General features: G+C 35.5%; 1 protein-coding gene across 2 annotated transcripts in view; it reads right to left on the bottom strand.

Moving 5' to 3' along the window:
* Positions 1-17490, bottom strand: part of RAB6C (RAB6C, member RAS oncogene family) — an 86828-nt gene that overhangs the window by 24187 nt on the left and 45151 nt on the right. Inside the window, exons 3-5 of one of the 2 annotated variants that reach the window (XM_008579449.1) lie at positions 8512-8565; positions 6945-7050; positions 4866-4977 (exon numbers count right to left, since the gene is read on the bottom strand). In XM_008579449.1, the coding sequence (XP_008577671.1) occupies positions 4866-4977; positions 6945-7050; positions 8512-8565 (272 nt within the window). Of the gene's footprint in view, positions 1-4865; positions 4978-6773; positions 6880-6944; positions 7051-8511; positions 8566-17490 lie in introns of both variants that reach the window. The other variant, XM_008579448.1, reaches the window with a different exon arrangement.

Genomic DNA, 17490 nt, shown 5'->3' with positions numbered 1-17490 from the left:
CTACAGCAAGTAGTCTTGTATATGTCTTTTTGTATTCTTACCAATGCATCTTGGAGAGATTCCTAGAAATGGGATTTTCACATCAAAGGATAAACATGTGTTAGATACTGCCAAAATTCACCCTCTCTCCCCCATAGGGGTTATATCATTCTGCATTGCCCCAACAATTTATCATAGTACCTGTTTCTCCTTCAGCCTTGCTAGCAGAAGATTTCAGCAAACTTAGAATTCTGACAATCTGAGAGGCAAGAATGTTTCTCAGTGTAGTTTTTATTTGTATTTCAGTAAGCACAAGACTGAGCTTCTTTTCAGATAGTTAAAAACTATCTTATTAAGTACCAGAATTCAGTTAGTACTTATTTTGTTTTTATGTTTACATCTCTGATCCCTCTGGAATTGTCCTACTGTGGTATAAGGACTTGAACCAATTTTATCTTTTTCTATACAGTTAATCAGTTATCCCAATCAGTTTATTACATAGTTCATTTTCTCCACTGCTTTCAAGTGCCATCTTTATACTTAATTTCCATATACAATCAGGTCTATTTCTAGATTTTCTACTCTGTTGTATTTTTCTGTATACTATTCATGCACCAAGATCATACTGTTTTATTTTTTTTATTTTTTATTTTTTTTGGTCTTGTCTTTTTCCGTGTCCGGCAACGGATCGCAACCCTCAGTGTTGCCCCCGTACCGGACCGGGGACCGGCAACGGGATTGCAACCCTCGGTGTTGCCCCCGCGCCTCGCTCAGCCAGTGAGCGGGAACCGGTCTGTATGTGGGATCCAAACCCTCGGGCGGGAGCGCCGCCGCGCTTCCCAAGCGGCGCACTTATCCAGTGCGCCACCGGGCCGGCCCAAGATCATACTGTTTTAATCAGAGGCTTTATAATATGTCTTATCTGAAAGGGCCAGGAGTTCATCAGAGCTCTTTGTTTTCAGAGTTTTAATGGCTATTCTTGATTCAAATTAGTCTAGCTCTAGGAACAAATAACAACTGGTAGCATTTGGTTACTGGGATTTGTTAAATCAGAAATGAACTTAGGGAAAACTAACGTCTTTATATTAAGTTTCCCTATCAAAGAACATAATATGTCTTTCAATATTTTCAAATTTATACTGAGCCCTTCATGTTTTATAGTTATCCTTGTGTGGGTTTTGAGTAGTATATGTTATAGCTATGCCTAGATTTTTTTTTTTTTTTTTTTTTTGCTATTACAAAAATGTCATTTTATAACTTCAGAGGGGTGGGGGTGTTCTATCTTGACTCTACTACGATCAGATTTTCAACCCCACTATTACAGTGTGAGTACTTGTCAATGTCACTAATAATCTCCAAACTTCTAAATCCAATGGTTAGTTCTCAGTCTTCATTTTATCTGACCTCGAAGAGCATTTGGTGCAATTAAACACTGTCTTCTTCTTGAAACATTTATTACACTTGGCCTCCAGAACACTCTAACTGGTTTTCCTCCTACTTTTGTGGCCAATTTCTCCTTCTGGTTTATTTTGACAGTTTCTCCTCATTTCCTTAACTTCTAAATCAGTGGTTCTCAATCAGGGGAAATTTTGGGAGAAAGCTTTAGTTGTCATAACCTGGTGTTGTGTGTGTGTTACTGGTAGCTACTTGTCAGAAGCCAGGGATGCTGCTAAATATCCTACAATGCACAGGACAGTCCCCCACAAGAAAAGTTATCTGGCCCAAAATGTCAATAGCACCAAGGTTGAGAAACCTTGTTTTAAATATTGGATGCCCTAAAATGTACTCCTTGGATCTCTTCTCAACCCTCAATCACTCCCTTGGTGATCTCATGCAGTCTCATGGTTTTAAATACCATCTATATGCTGATTCTCAAACACATATATCTGGCCCGAACCATTACTTTAATATATCCAACTGCCTGACATCTTCACTTAGATATCTAATAGCAATTCTAAACTTAACATGACCAAACTAAAGTCATGATATTCTCTCCCAAATCAGCCCTTGAGGCAGTCTCTCTCACCTCAGTTAATGAGTTACTTAGGCTAAAAATTTAGATTATCATCCTCAACAGTTCCTTCTCTCAGACCCTACATTCCACCCATCAATATGTATTCCATCCACTGCATGAGTATATCCTGACAGCTCTATCTTCAAAATATATCTGAATTTGGGCCGGCCCGGTGGCGCACTCGGTAGAGTGCGGCGCTTGGGAGCGCGGCAGTGCTCCCGCCGAGGGTTCAGATCCCATATAGAGACTGGTCCGCTCACTGGTTGAGTGCGGTGCGGGCGTGACACCGAGGATTGCGATCCCGCTGCCGGTCGCGGTACAGGCACGACACCAAGGGATGCAATCCCGTTACCGGTCACGAAAAAAGACAAAAAGGAAAAAAAAAAAAAACAATAGAAGCTGGTAACATTCAGTAAGACAAGCAAAGGTGACATTCAGTAATGCAATTTTTATTTTTTTATTTTTATTTTTTTTTTGTCTTTTGTCTTTTTTTTTTCCGTGTCCGGCAACGGATCGCAACCCTCAGTGTCGGCGTTGCTCCCGCGCCTCGCTCAGCCAGTGAGCGGGAACCGGTCTGCATGTGGGATCCGAACCCTCAGTGGGAGCGCCACTGCGCTCCCAAGCGGCGCACTGTAGCAGTGCGCCACCGGGGCTGGCCCTTGATTGATCTTTTAAATTGAGTACTTTTATAATCAGAAAAAGATATTTTAATAAAAACAAAAAAATTCAAAGTTAAATGTCTTTATCATTTTTTTTTTGACAATTTTCTCTTAAGACTTAAAAGTTATACATATAACACTAGCCTGTAAACCCTACAAGGTAAAGATTACAGGCAGAAATCCTTCCTGGTTTTAGAATGTCAGGATAGCATGCTATATACACACTGATCAAGTGCTTTTCTAAGCTTCATGCATTAGACATTTGGTCTCACATCAATAAATTCTTCAGTGGCTACAAAGTATTTTGTTTATAAAATACTATTTATATAATCTGCTAGTAAGGGACACTGAGACTGATTTTAATTTTTTAGTATTACAAATAATGTTGTAAGAAACATTCCAGTATGGTCATCTTTTCACATTCCTGTGAGCATATCTGTGGGATACTGGAGGTGGATTGGAGTCAATAAGTATTTTAAATTCTGATACAGGGGGCTGGCCAGTTAGCTCACTTGGTTAAAGCATGGTGCTAATAACTCCAAGGTCTGGGGTTCAATCCCTGTACCAGCCAGCCATCAAAAAAGTAAAACACAAGAAAGCAAAAATTAAAACTTCTGATACTGTCAAACTGTTTTCCCCCCAAATTGTATATAGTTACATTTTCAGTGTATGAGAGCTCTTGTTTATCCAAACTTTTGACAATACTGTATATTATCAATCTTATGAATCCTGGCCAATCGAATAGGTGAATATGCTCTTTATATTTATATATACAAACTTATTAATCTTTCCCTTATGGTTTCAGGATTTTATGTCATGCTTATAAAAGACCACCTATTACCAAATGATTTTCTTTTAATATTTTTTTTAAAAAGCATCTAAATCTTTTACTCATTTGAAAATTATTTTAGTAAAATGAACAAGCTCTAATCTTTTAAATATGAATAGCTTAGAGGTGACAGTCTGGCAAAAATTACTGAGAAAGACAGTAATTCCAAAGCAACCGATACACATTACCTTAAAGAAAAATTACCGTAAATATAACTTAGATAAGTTTCTAGCATTTGTGCACTCAATTGAAATATTAAGCAATAAAAGAACAGATGCTTATAGGCATCCTCCTTAGATAACTTTAGCTATAAAGGGAAGTAATTCAGATATACAACTTTTCTATTTAAAAATAAAGGTACCTATGCACTCTACTGGAGTGAATATACCAATATAATTTTTCAAATTCTTAAATTGAAGATAAATAAAAGAGTGAAAATTTATATCACAGCAATTCATGTCCAAACAAATTTTCATAAAGAAAAGATGAAATCATACTTTGAATTTATTTTTAAATTAAGAAAGATTCTTTTGCAACTTTACTAACAATTCTAATTGAGGTGCCATGGGCAGAAATGGGCTTAACATCTCCACAAATATTTGAACACTGGATTTCTTTGCAACATTTTAATTAATACCACAAGTTCATTATATGAATTTTAATGTCCAAAGTCATGAATGAGCAAATAATAAATAGCAAAAGCTCTTATTATTAAGTAGTATGGTCAAGACCATTTAAAACAGAAACAATATGCAGTATTGGTTAAGAATGCTAAAAGCAGATATTCAAGCCATGGGTTCTACAGTGAATGTTAACACATTTTGCATCCTGTGACCTGAATAGGCTTTGCTCATTTGACTAAGGTATTACAATCAAGCTATTCAGCTCATCTACACAGTCTGGCTCAACCATACAATTAAAAAAAACCCCCCCCCCCCCGCCCCAAAGAAAACAAAAAACCAAACTCTACACCACTGAATTACAATGAATGTTTACAAGAAGACTACTAAGAAAAGAGTGTGCATTTAATCATTATAAACAATTTTTAAAGATTAGATGTGTTTTCTAAAATGGTTTGCTGTTTAACAAAACACAGCTCATGCTTATGAGACCTAAAAAATACAAAATATTTACTGGCTTCATGTGTAAACAATCTTGCACAAGAGTTATTTACACATGGGCTTATACAAAATAAAACTTACTTCCTCTTAAGGACTGGGTTTAATGTTTACAATTATATTTCAGGTTCCCACACTAAAGAAAGGGGGGATATAAATTTAAGGATCAAACATGTCTCCTTTTCAAAAAAATCTTTCACAGAACAAAAATAACAAGACTGCTTAACACAGAAACCAAACATTTCACACACAAAATCACTCCATACCTCTTGTCAGCAAGATCTGTTTTATTTCCTACTAGCATGATGATAACATCACTTCCTCTTTCTGTTCTGACATCATCAATCCATTTTGTGGTTTGCTGGAATGAGTTAACATCTGGTATAGGAGGGTGGATAGAGAGATCAGTGTTACTGAAAATGTCTTCCCCAAGTGATGGACACACCCCACCAAAAAGACCTGGGTGCTGGAAGGGGTCTGGCACATTAGGAGCTCACTTTTAATGTGCCTGCAACATAACTCCATTTTATCTGACTACAACTGTCAGTGGTCTAAACAAATCACAAGAATAAAATCCTCAAGTTTCCTTTTAGAGTAGTTTAAAATTTTTTGGACATGACCAAATGAGTGCAATGCACTATGCAATTGAAAAAAACAAAAAACAAAAACAAAACTTTTTAAAATATAAGGACAGCTATGGCAGATAATATGGTGTCACATTGCCACGATGCTTTTTTGATCACTTACACATACCAAACACGACAAAGAAAGCATTTCCAAAAGTATGTCAGCCAAGTAAGTCCCAACACATCCAGAAAGCCTTAGCTTTCAACACCACTCTGTTTGCATTGCTTACTCAGTTTGTGATCACTTTAACCTGAAGTTTATTAGCTTAATGCATAAGAATCACTTGTAACAAAATACATCTTTTCTAGCATGGGATTCTGAGTACTTCAACCCTTTTTACAGCAGATAAAAGAAACAATTTACTAATATTTTAACCAAATTTCTGGAGTTTTTAAAGAATAATACACCAGGTTACATTTGCCTTGGTTAAAGTAAGCACAAACATTTTAAAGCTACAAAACTTGCCAATGCACAATAACGAACATACATTTTTTAAAAACAAGTAGCAACCCGAAGTAAAGCTGCAAGAGAAGAAAGACTGCATATAGCATCTATCAAAAAAGAGTCCCTGAATGCAATCACCTAACTTCTAATTTTGCCACTGCAATTACTGTTTACTAGATATGACCTCTGATTGAGCAGATATGCAAATATGTATGGTAATAGTATTGTTAAGCCAAATCAACAGTTTTTAAGATTTTTTAAAGAAGTCCAAGATATATACATATATCATTTCTTATAAATTATAAACCACTATATGTAATGATGTTTAATGTTGCCTAATGTATGTTATAAACCAATTTACAAAGAATTTCAATCAGAGAGCATTTTCCTGTCAGTCACCAATGCTCCATGGAAATTTGAGAGTCACTTAAAAGGCCAAAGGCATTATTCAGTCTTTGGGGAAAAGAAAAAGACAAATCACTACTTCTTTTATCTCCAATTTTAGATTTTTCGAGGAAAGAAATGAAAGTGTACTTTGTTAGCAACAAAGTAACAGTCAGTCGCAGAATCCAGATATGACTCAAATAAAAATGATTAATAGGAAGCTGTACATCATGTTTTCTCTGTCTTCCTCTATAGAGAGGGAATGGCTGGAAGGGGAAAGCAGAGAAAAGCTGGCTAGCGGAAGCTTTTAATAGCCTCAACAGAAGCCTTGGAGAATTTGAAAAACTTGGCAAGAGGCTTAAAATGCAGATTACTGTACTTCGTTATGGAGAAATCTGAGATCAAATTAAATGAAAAGAAGATATTCTTCCAACTATAATTATGGTATGGCTTAGGATATTAAGAAAGCCTTGAAGAGGATTCATAATTGGACCTGAAAGAAAATTTCTGGGATGAAAAACCTGGCACAGTAGAAAGAGAGCATATCAATAACAAACATCAAGGCAAATATTTCTGAGCTGGCTGGTCTGTGATAAGGTTTGCTATGATATAACTTATTTTTACATGCCAGTAAGGAAAACAAGCACAAGACAAGAACATGCATGCAGCTTAGCTAAAGGTTGAAAGAAGATGAGAAATGCATAATTCCCCCCACTCACTTGTAATATCATAAACAACAACTGCCACAGTGGAGTCACGAATGTAGCTAGGAATCAAGCTCCTGAACCGCTCTTGACCTGCTGTGTCCCATAATTGCAATCGTACCTAACAACAAAATCAGTCAAACAAGCAAGAAAATAAGAAAGGTCAACCCGTTGCAATATACCTACTTGTGATATCGTAAACTACTACAGCTGCAGCAGAATCACGGATGTAACTGGGAATGAGGCTACGGAACCGTTCCTGACCCGCAGTATCCCACAGCTGCAGCCTGATCTGCGGGATGGGAAAAAATAAATAAAACAAAAACAAAAACAAAACTAATACTAAAAAGAAAAAAGAAATAATGTTTTTGAAAAGGGGGAGAGTGGAAAGGAAGTACAAAACAGACTCATGCAAGAGGTTGCAGGGGGGTGAGGAATGAAAATAACAAAACTCATTTTTCAAAAAGGAGTAATATAAAAATTTGCTGGCTCTGAAGGTACATGATGGAAAAATGCCACTGAGAAAAGATTTCAGAGAAACAGAAATATGGCGTCTCTTTTTCCCTTCCTCTTTGAATCCCTATGCCTTCCAGATGGCAAAAAGTAGACTGTTTATGTTCAAATACTGAGCATAAAAGAAAAACTAAGGTAAATGTCAATGCACAGTAAAGGAATTAACACTTCTTTGAAAGCCTCTCTGAAACTAAAATGTTTCTTTCCTATTGGGTCTAGAACGCTTTGAAATTCGGTCTTCTGACTACTGTGCTTATGTTTCATACAATTCTCCCCAGAATAGTCTATATAAATGTAACAAAAGGAGAAATATCCTTTTGCAACCATACACAAAAATTTCTTTACTTACTTTCTCTCATCTGTATTACAGGAAAAAAATGCCTAAAAACAGGCCTCTTACCATTATAAAGCAGTTTCCAAGCTTTCAAATCTTAAGAAATGGCAGGCTATATATTAGAAAATAAAAAACATCCAAAAGAAAAAACTCATATACTTGTAAGATAAAATAATGTTTTTTGGGTGTAGGTCCTGAAATAGTGCATTTTAAGATATTCATTGTTCAGGTGACAGTAATCTCTTCAAGGGGTAGTAGGCTAGAATACAGAATTTACATTGTATTTAAAGGGAACATTCCAAAGGATAGAAGACAAAATACAACAAATAAATATACATTACTTCTTTCTATTCAGTCATTTTGGTATACATCCTATTCTAACAAAGAATATCTTGAAGTTCACAAATTATCTGACATTCAAATGAAATCTTTCTGAATGCCTCACGCGTGGCATTAAAAGATCGTCAGCAGCTCTTATTTCTTCATGAAAATTCTCTTTTAATTTTCTCTTACAGATATCTGTTATTTTTCCAAACCAAAACAACAAATTTTGTTTAACAAGCCTAGGGATATCAGGGTTTTACAAATAACTTGGCTTTCTTTCCACCCTTGGATCTCACTTGGGGATAAGAAATGACAGTGCTAGGTACTGCTCACTCTGTAACAACAGTATTTTTCAAGGCCTGTAAACTAACTTTGGTAGTTTTGCTAAATATGATGACAATCATTGATTATAGTTTTTTTTTTTTGGTGGCTGGCCAGTATGGGGATCAAACCTCAGACCTTGGTATTATCAGCACTATGCTCTAACCAACTGAGCTAACTGGCCGGCCCTGATTATAGCTTTGATCATAGTTTTCTAATCCTGAGTATTGCAGAAAATTGCACACTGAAAACATTACTCACTGTTCGATCCTCCAAGTACATTGTTTTTGATAAAAAGTCAATGCCAATTGTTGCCTGTAAAACAAAACAAAGAAGTTAACAAGTAACAGTTTAATGGTGGCCAGCAATTTAGGATTCAAAATGGGAATTATGATTGTGGAAGAAATAATGAATAAACCCACCACAGCCAAGAAAGAACAAACAAAATTTTCACTGATAATGGCTTCCACACAATGAGCATTTGCTTTGTGTTAGGGATTGTTTTAAGCCTTTTACATGATCATCTCTAATCGATACCTTATATTCATCCCTATTTTCCTCATTTTATAGATAACAAGATAATAAGAACTTTAGCTTAAATATCGGTATTTGAATATTCAAATTTTGTATTTGAACTTTAGTTTGAATATATGAATATTCCCCCACTAAGAATGGTGCTTACTTACCCCCAACAGCAATTTTATAAAATACTGCTGATGTAAATAGGCATTCTGCCTGAATTCCTACATAGTGGTTTGCCAACTGTCCTGATGCCACAGATATCCAGAGACGCACAAACATCATGATTTTCCATAAGGAATATGATTTTTCCAATATAAAATAAAAGTAATTAGGTAATGAAAATAAGTTTTCCTCTGTACCAATCCATGATAATCAGCTTCCTTCTATGGTCCAAAAATATGTAAAGTTCTGTTGCCTGGTTGCTGCTTTCCCTAGCAAGAGAAAATGGAAAAATAATAAGAGAGTCTAAAAGAAGGCAAAGACTAGAATAAAGGAGGAAAAAAGTGAATAAGTTAAAGAAGAGTTCAAAATTAAATATGGGAGATAAATAAAAAAATGGAAGGCAAAGGACCCTGGAAAGAGAATCCTGATGCAAATTCTATTTTAGAAGGTTAATCATCCAATTAATAAATGTTTATGTATATCTCTGTGTGTGTATATCCTATAGGAATGTTCTTCAACATGGTCATGGAAAATGAGTATTACAAAAAAAACTATGCATGAATTTCAAAAATTTTTTGTACCCAAAGAAACTTGTACTAACATTATAAAATGTCTGAACAGGATCTAGTTTGAGGCACTAAGAAGGATAAGGCATCAGTTTGAAAAGAGCCCCTATCAGAGCAACATGAATTCTGCTTAAATTAAAGCAAGAACATCAAATTTATGGTGAAGCTTGGGTGAAATCATTGATGCTTTATGAAAAGTTTAAAGGGACAATGCCCTAAAGAAATCAGCAGTTTACAAATGGATAACTTGTTTTAAGAAGGGATGAGACAGGGCTGTCCGGTTAGCTCAGCTGGTTAGAGCGTAGCCTTATAACCCCAAGGTCATGGGATTTGGATTCCTATACCAGCCAGAGGCCAGAAAGTAAAAAAAAAAAAAACAAAAACGATGAGACAATGTTGAAGATGAAGCCAGCAGTGGCAGACCATCCACATCAATTTGCAAAGAAAAAAATTAATCAATCCTGTCTTTGCCCTACTAGAAGAGGACTGACAATTAACAGCTGAAACATAGTGAATACCACAGACATCTCAACTGGTTCAGTTTACATAATTCTGACTGCAAAATTAAAGTTGACCAAACTTTCAGCTCAATGGGTACAAAAATTACCCAGATCAGGTGCAGACAAGTGCAGAGCTTTCATCGAAATTTTAAACAAATGGGATCAAGATCCTGGAAGTATTTCTTCAAAGAACTGTAACAGGAGATGATACATGGCTTTACCAGTACAAATCACAATCACAGCAATGGCTACCAAGAAGTGGAAGTGGTCCACAGTCAAAGCAAAAGCAGACTGGTCAAGAGCAAAGGTCACGGCAACAGTTTCTTGGGATGCTCTGAGGCATTTTGCCTTTGACTTTCTGGAGGACCAAAGAACAATAACATCTGCTTCCTACGTGAAACTTTTGAGAAAGTTAGCCAAGGCTTTACCAGAAAAACATTTGGGAAAGCTTCACCAGAAAGTTTTTCTTTACCAGGACAATGCTCCTGCTCATTCCTTCAACAAACAATGGCAATATTACCAGATTTTTGATGGGAAATCATTAGGCATCTACCTTACAGTCCTGATCTGGCTCCTTCTGACTTTTTTGTTTCCTAATCTTAAAAAAATCTTTAAAAGACACCCGTTTTTCTCCAGTTAATAATGTAAAAAAGAATGCATTGACATAGTTAAATTCCCAGGACACTCATTTCTTTAGGGAAGGACTAAATAGCTGATATCATTACTACAAGTGTCCTAAACTTGATGGAGTTTATGTTGAGAAATAAAGTTTATATTTTTATTATCTTTTAATTCCATTTTCCACAAACTTTTTGAAGTCCCCTGTCCCCAGAAATATCTTTTTTTTTTTTCCTTTTTGTCTTTTTTCGTGTCCGGCAATGGATCGCAACCCTCAGTGTCGCGCCCGGACCGGACCGGGACCGGCAATGGGATCGCAACCCTCGGTATTGCTCCCGCACCTCGCTCAGCCAGTGAGCGGGAACCGGTCTGTATGTGGGATCCGAACCCTCGGCGGGAGTGCCACCGCGCTCCCAAGCGGCGCACTGCAGCAGTGCGCCACCAGGCCGGCCCCCCAGAAATATCTCTGTACCACACTACTTAGGACAGAAACAGTCTGGAGTTTAAAAAACAAGACATTAAAAATTAAAGAATATTATAAAACAAGAAATCAAACACTGGATAGAAAAGTGGTCCATCCTTTGGGGGATTTTATTTATAAAACTATAATTCTGTGTATCACGATCTACAGCTTTAACTTAAGGATGTATTCAATTACCATCATCTCTGTGGACAAATTTATTATGTGCCTAAAACCCACTGTTTTATCTATGCCATCTTATGTTTCTTGTCAAATTGTAACAATAACAAACAATAAGAAATAACAAGTAATAAGAAATTCTCTAAATTCAAAGTAATCTCAAAAGTTACTCTGAGCAACATTATCTTCTTCAAATAAAAGAATGAATTTACTGGGCTGGCCAGCCTGTTAGCTCAGTTGGTTAGGGCACGGTATTGTAACACCAAGAACAAGGGATTCCCCCGTACCAGCCAGCCATCAAAAAAAAGGATTTACCCCAACCATGAGAATCTTTCTTGAGCTTATTTAAATTAAGTTACACAAAACCGCCATAATTCTACCATTTTTGAATTATAAAAATGGTAAAAATACGGTTCAAACTGGCACATTTAAAACTGCTATAAAATTTTTTTTAAAAATTCCTACAAAATCTATGTGCTTATAACTGGAAAAAGAAGAACTATGAAAAACAAGAGCAACTTAAGGGAATCACTTCTAGAGTCTAGGTAGAAAGAACCATTTCTCTGGTAACTTAGTTTTTTCATTTCACTTGGAGATAATACCTAAAAATTTGGCCAATTAAGGACTTTTCCAGTTTCTTCTTTTTTAAGTGAAATTATTTCAATGCAAAGAAATCATTTTTTGTGTGTGAAATAAAACTTCACTTAACTAAGTTTCAGATTACACATGGTTCATATAAATTCAGTAATAAACTTCTATCATGAGACTAGCACTCTTTATTCATTTCAGAAGTCTTTCTGTTGTGTGTGTATGGGGGAGTGGAAATTCAAATGATTCACTGAAGAACTTTTCACCTGATAACTAAGTTGGCAGCTAACCACACGTGGTCAATTCCTCATATTCAAAGATAATACTTGACATACATTCAAGCCAATTTTCCTAAGTAAAAATGTAGGGAGCGACACATCATCCAAATTTTGATAGAGCATTATCTCTGGATCTAGGACTGTACCTGATTATTTACAAATACCTGTACTCACACTATCAATTTGGCTTCATCAGCAATGACTTTTCCACAAAGAATCAAAATCTCTCCTTATCTGTCAAATTCCATATAACCTCACCCCATCAGTAGCATCACTGACCTTATTTTCTGACTACACAGAAGCCATAGTCTCAGTGCATGAAGAAATAGCAATGGTACTTTCAGGTGTGCCTGAAAGGCCTCTTCAGTTTCACAAAGAACTTGAGTATAACAAAATACTTTAAATACAACCAAAGACCATTTTTGTTTTCCTCCTTTTCAGTGTGATGGAATGAACAAAAAGGAAAAAATTCAAAAACCTAGTTTGTCTTAAATAAGTAAATAAAACAAATGTGCCAATTACTTTAATTTGTGGCTCTAAGGCTCCTTTTTCAATCTGAATATTAATAAATCGTGAAATAATTTAAAAAAAAAACCAAAGAACTCTATGGTCTGTAGTTCATAATTCTTTAGCATAAGACCCTCTTGTTGAGATTTTTTTATACTGTGGTCTTTTATACTGTAAACTGAAAGATTTGAGCTTACACCCTCAGGAACTCTCCACATCTGGCTCAAAAGCCTCAATGCTTTTTTTAATCCCTGAGACTGGTATTTTTGGCACCTCTGCTGAAGAGTAACAGAAGCATTGCTCACTCAAAATACTATAAACAAGAAAAGGTCATCTGAGTGAATTTTCCTAGGTCTTTGCGACCTGTAAAATTGGGAATACCTGATCTAAAGGGCTCTGAAAGAAACTGAAGCACTCTTGTTGATTGAACAATTTTTCATTTCTATACTTGCTCTCTTTATAAAAATGTCTTAAGAGGTGGCTAAACCTTTTCTAAATATTCACAATAGTATATACAGTACATATTCACAAGTTTTTCATTTTTTTTAAGTGGCTTTTCCTAAATGTCAGGTTTGTTTTAGTCATCTCTGTTCAACTACCATTTTTATGGTTTTTAACATAACAAGGTCCACAAATTACATTTAGCTGTTTTTCTCATCAGAATCTTTTGTGAAATATCTCAACTGCCCCCACTTTTTTTCCCCCACACAACTGACTTGAAGAGATGAGTCAGTTGTCCTACAGAGTGATCCATTTTCCAAAATTATCTTCTTTCTTACTTGTGATGTCTATTTGTTCTATCCTCTGTTTTTCTTACGAATTAGCTATAAAGCTTGGTCAGATTTAGGTTCAACATATTCTAGGTTTGTAGGAAATGCTGGATATTTCATATTGTATCACATTAATCCATACATTAAGGCACACAATATCCACTCTTAGTACAGCTAACATTGATTAGTGAGTTCAGTGATTCCTCCATTGTAAAGTTGTGTTTTTCACTCATGATCAACAAATAATCTATGAGATGATACCTGGGATCCTGCAAATACCTAATTTCCCATAAACTTTTCACCTCATGGGATTCCACGATAATAGTTATCTCAATCAATTATTTCTTTAGAGTTACAAAATGGTAATTTCCAAATTCTGTCATTCTTGTACATTTACTTGATGGAATTCTTTCACCAGGTTTTTGACAGATGACTTTATGAAATAAAGAATTCCTACACAGCATAAGAATATCCATCAATTCTAAAATTAATCACGTCAATATGCAGGAAACGGTTTACAACAAATAAGAATAATGCTTTTTCTTTCAAAAACTTTTAAGAGTGGTAGAGAAAAAAGTCAACTCTGTCATTAGTATCTGAAATGTGAGACTTAACTAATTATAAACAGGACAAAATCAAGATTTCAAGCAATTCCAAACATTATAGGTACTAAAGATACTATCTTTATATGGCAAACCAGTACATTAGTAAGTCTTCACATATTTTTACCTTCATTCAAGAGATTGATCACCTACTAAGTGCCAATTTATATATATTACATTTATTCATTCATCAAATATTTATTAAGCACGTATTTGCAATTACTGTGATAGATACTACAGATAGAGTGGTAAACAGAGATGCAGTGGGTCCCTACCCAAATTGGAAGACAGACATTTAAAATCATGGAAATCTGTTCACATTCATCAGAAATATTTACTGATCGCCTATTAGGCACCATCCCTAGGAGCTGAGGATTCATGGGTAAAAGAATAATCATATACATTGTATATTGACAAAATAAAAATTAAAAAAAAAAAAAAAAAAAACAGACAAGAATCTATGCCCTTGCAGAGTTTACATTCTACTAAGATAGACAAACAATTAACAAGCTAATTAAGTAATATATACAGTACTTTAGAGATTAGTACAAAAAAGAAAAGATAAAGCAAGGAAAGGGCAATAGGAAATACTATGGTATGGTGTTGCTATTTTTAGACAGGATACTCAATGAATTCTAAGAAAATGACTCTCCCCACCCTCACCCACTTATATACATACCCTAAACCTGCATCCTGCATTTCTCATGTTTTGTTTTTTAATTACATAAACAAAATCCCACAAACTTTATGTCAATTCCTATATAGTAAATAAGTATTTTTTAACAAATAAGTATTTAAAGAAAAAACTGGACTGTTTCTCTAATTCCATATAAATGTTTATGCATTTCTCTTCTACTTTGACTAAATATAGGATGACTGAATATGGGCTGTAAAAAGTCCACTCTCACGAAGTTACGTAAGCATGCAAAACAGTAATTCAAAAGGTGTTTCAAAAGCAAAAAAAAAAAAGATACCCCTCTAAACACTTCATTTCTCTTCCATGACAAAAATATTCACTGATGAATATACGAAATCAAACATTAAAGGACATTTATTGATATGCATATGAAACAGTATAAAATTAACTAAATTTTACAATACATACTAGTCAAGAGCAGTACCTCTCCCTCCTTAATAAAAAAACTGTGACTTGTAAGTTATGCAGCTAGATACTATAAAGACCACAATCATCATACTATGATCACGTTTTAAGGGCATTTTTTCATAGCACTTCTGACTAGATGAATAAATTATTTGATTGATAATTAATTGTCCAATTAATTGTTGGATTAATTGTCCAACCATCATTATCATGCTGTGATCACTTTTTGTTAAGGGCATTTATTTCTTCATAGCACTTTTGACTAGGCGAATAAATTATTTGATAAACTGATAATTGTCCGATTAATTGTTGGATTAATTGTCCAACTTCTCCCCACTAGAAATTCCATGAGAGTAAGGCTTGGTCTGTTTATTCACTGTTATGTATCCAGGATGTAGAATAGTGCATGGCATATAACAAAAACTCCAGGAAATAAATTCAAGAATAATTAAGCAGTTAAGAATGACAAATGCCGAAAAAATTAGACTTAGAGCACAATTAGGGACTGGCTTTTGACAGAAGGAGGATCTTTATTATTTTAGACTGAGAGAGGATTGGTATAAACACAGTGACATGTACACAGCTGATGTGGTAAGAAAAATAAGTACATAAAGGTATTACTGTCTGATAACTTCCACTTCTCTGAGATAAGCAGCAAGATCTTCAGGGTAAGAGTCAGGGAAGAATGGTAATAGTGGTAAAGGTCAGGTTTAAGGAATACAGAATAAGTATGAAATAGTTACCCCAAAGGGTGCTTGGTAAAACTAATAACCTAGTTGACACTAGCAATGCCGCTGTAGTCACAAACAGAGGAAGAGAAATGAAATGGCTGGGTTCAACAATAATATGAATTTTGCCAGGCAGATGTGATTGAACTGAAGAAAGGTTAGCAAGTTAAGGCTATTTCTAATGGAGTCTAAGCTAGAAAAGGAGAAAAGAAAGACACCAGACATAGGACCTGATGTTTACAAATAACATGGGGGAATTAATGGATTTGAGGTTTTTGTTGCAGGGAACCCTAAGCGTTTTCTAAATGTTAAGCCTTTCTCTTTTCCATTTGAGAAACTGTTTTAGAAACTATGCTCCACTGCAGACTCTGGCCCCTGCGATTTAGCCTGCTTGCTTCCTGGGCCTACCCTCTATGCGACGATAACAGCAGTCTTACACCCCCCCAGGGACCAGAGGCAAATTAGGCTCCTAAAGTGACCAAGGGACTGTGTCCCACAATCAGCCAATCCAAATTAGCAGAACAGAATCCCTCATTTACATAAGAGGACCTGAATGGGAACCTGGGAGGGAAAAGGGCAGGAATTTAGGCTACATAAGGGGGTCTTTTCCTTTGTTCTGGGAGACACTGGTTTAGGAGTTCTTGCTCCCCAGTGCTCTCCTTGCTTACAAGCAAAAAGAGGCACTGTAACACTGAACAAAGAGCTGCAACACTAAAATAAAGAGCTATAAAACTACAACACTGACACCGGTCTTGGATTCCTCTGTGTGTTCGCCCCACAAAAGTTTTGATTTGAACTGCTAAAGTAGAAACTATTATAGTGAGGGTACCTAAATTTAAAAATTGGAAGGATAGAAGACTGTGGTTTGAGCACAAAATATATGAGCCAATGATTTTTATAGAAGGTTAAGATCATAAAAATGGAAGTATAGGAGGCTAGCAGATCTTTGATGGGAATATTACAGTTGCCTAAAATGCTGACAGGTGAGAATGGAAAGGAATACTATTAAACAAGTACTGAAGTCTTCAAAGAAAGAAGTAAATAAAAACAATCAATGTTTTTCTAAATGGTAAATGACAATAAGCACAAAAGAATAGGATTTTTTTTTCCAAAATGGAAGCAGTCACCTTGCATAGGGATTATGAATCTCACTTACATGTGTGAAAATACAGACTCCGAAAAATTAAATAACTGGTCCAAAACCACCCAACTACTAAATGGTAGAACTAAGATGTAAATAAAGGTCCTTTCAAATCTCAGGCTCATTATATGGCTTTTGTAGAAAGGAAATGCCCAAGTTTTTCAGTTTTTCAAGAAGATTCAATCCAGAAAGCAAACTCTTGAAATAAATATTTCAAATGTGGGAAAATACATACTAAAAAAGGATTCAGGTTTTAAATTTATCCTAAAAGCTTCCTGAAAAATAAAAATGGTTTGGTAAATAATTGAGGCAGTGACAGTTAATAACTCTATGGAAAACTAACCATTCCTTTAATCAGATTAACATTTGATTACTAAGACAAAGCAATTGAAGATTTTTTTTTTCCTTTTTGTCATTTTTCGTGTCCGGCAACGGATCGCAACCCTCAGTATCGTGCCCATACCGGACTGGGACCGGCAACGGGATCGCAACCCTCGGTGCTGCGCCCACACCTCG

This window comes from Galeopterus variegatus, unplaced genomic scaffold, assembly GCF_000696425.1.
Source record: "Galeopterus variegatus unplaced genomic scaffold, G_variegatus-3.0.2 Scaffold1888, whole genome shotgun sequence".
Lineage (NCBI taxonomy): Eukaryota > Metazoa > Chordata > Mammalia > Dermoptera > Cynocephalidae > Galeopterus > Galeopterus variegatus.
This window is presented reverse-complemented; position numbering and strand designations above follow the sequence as displayed.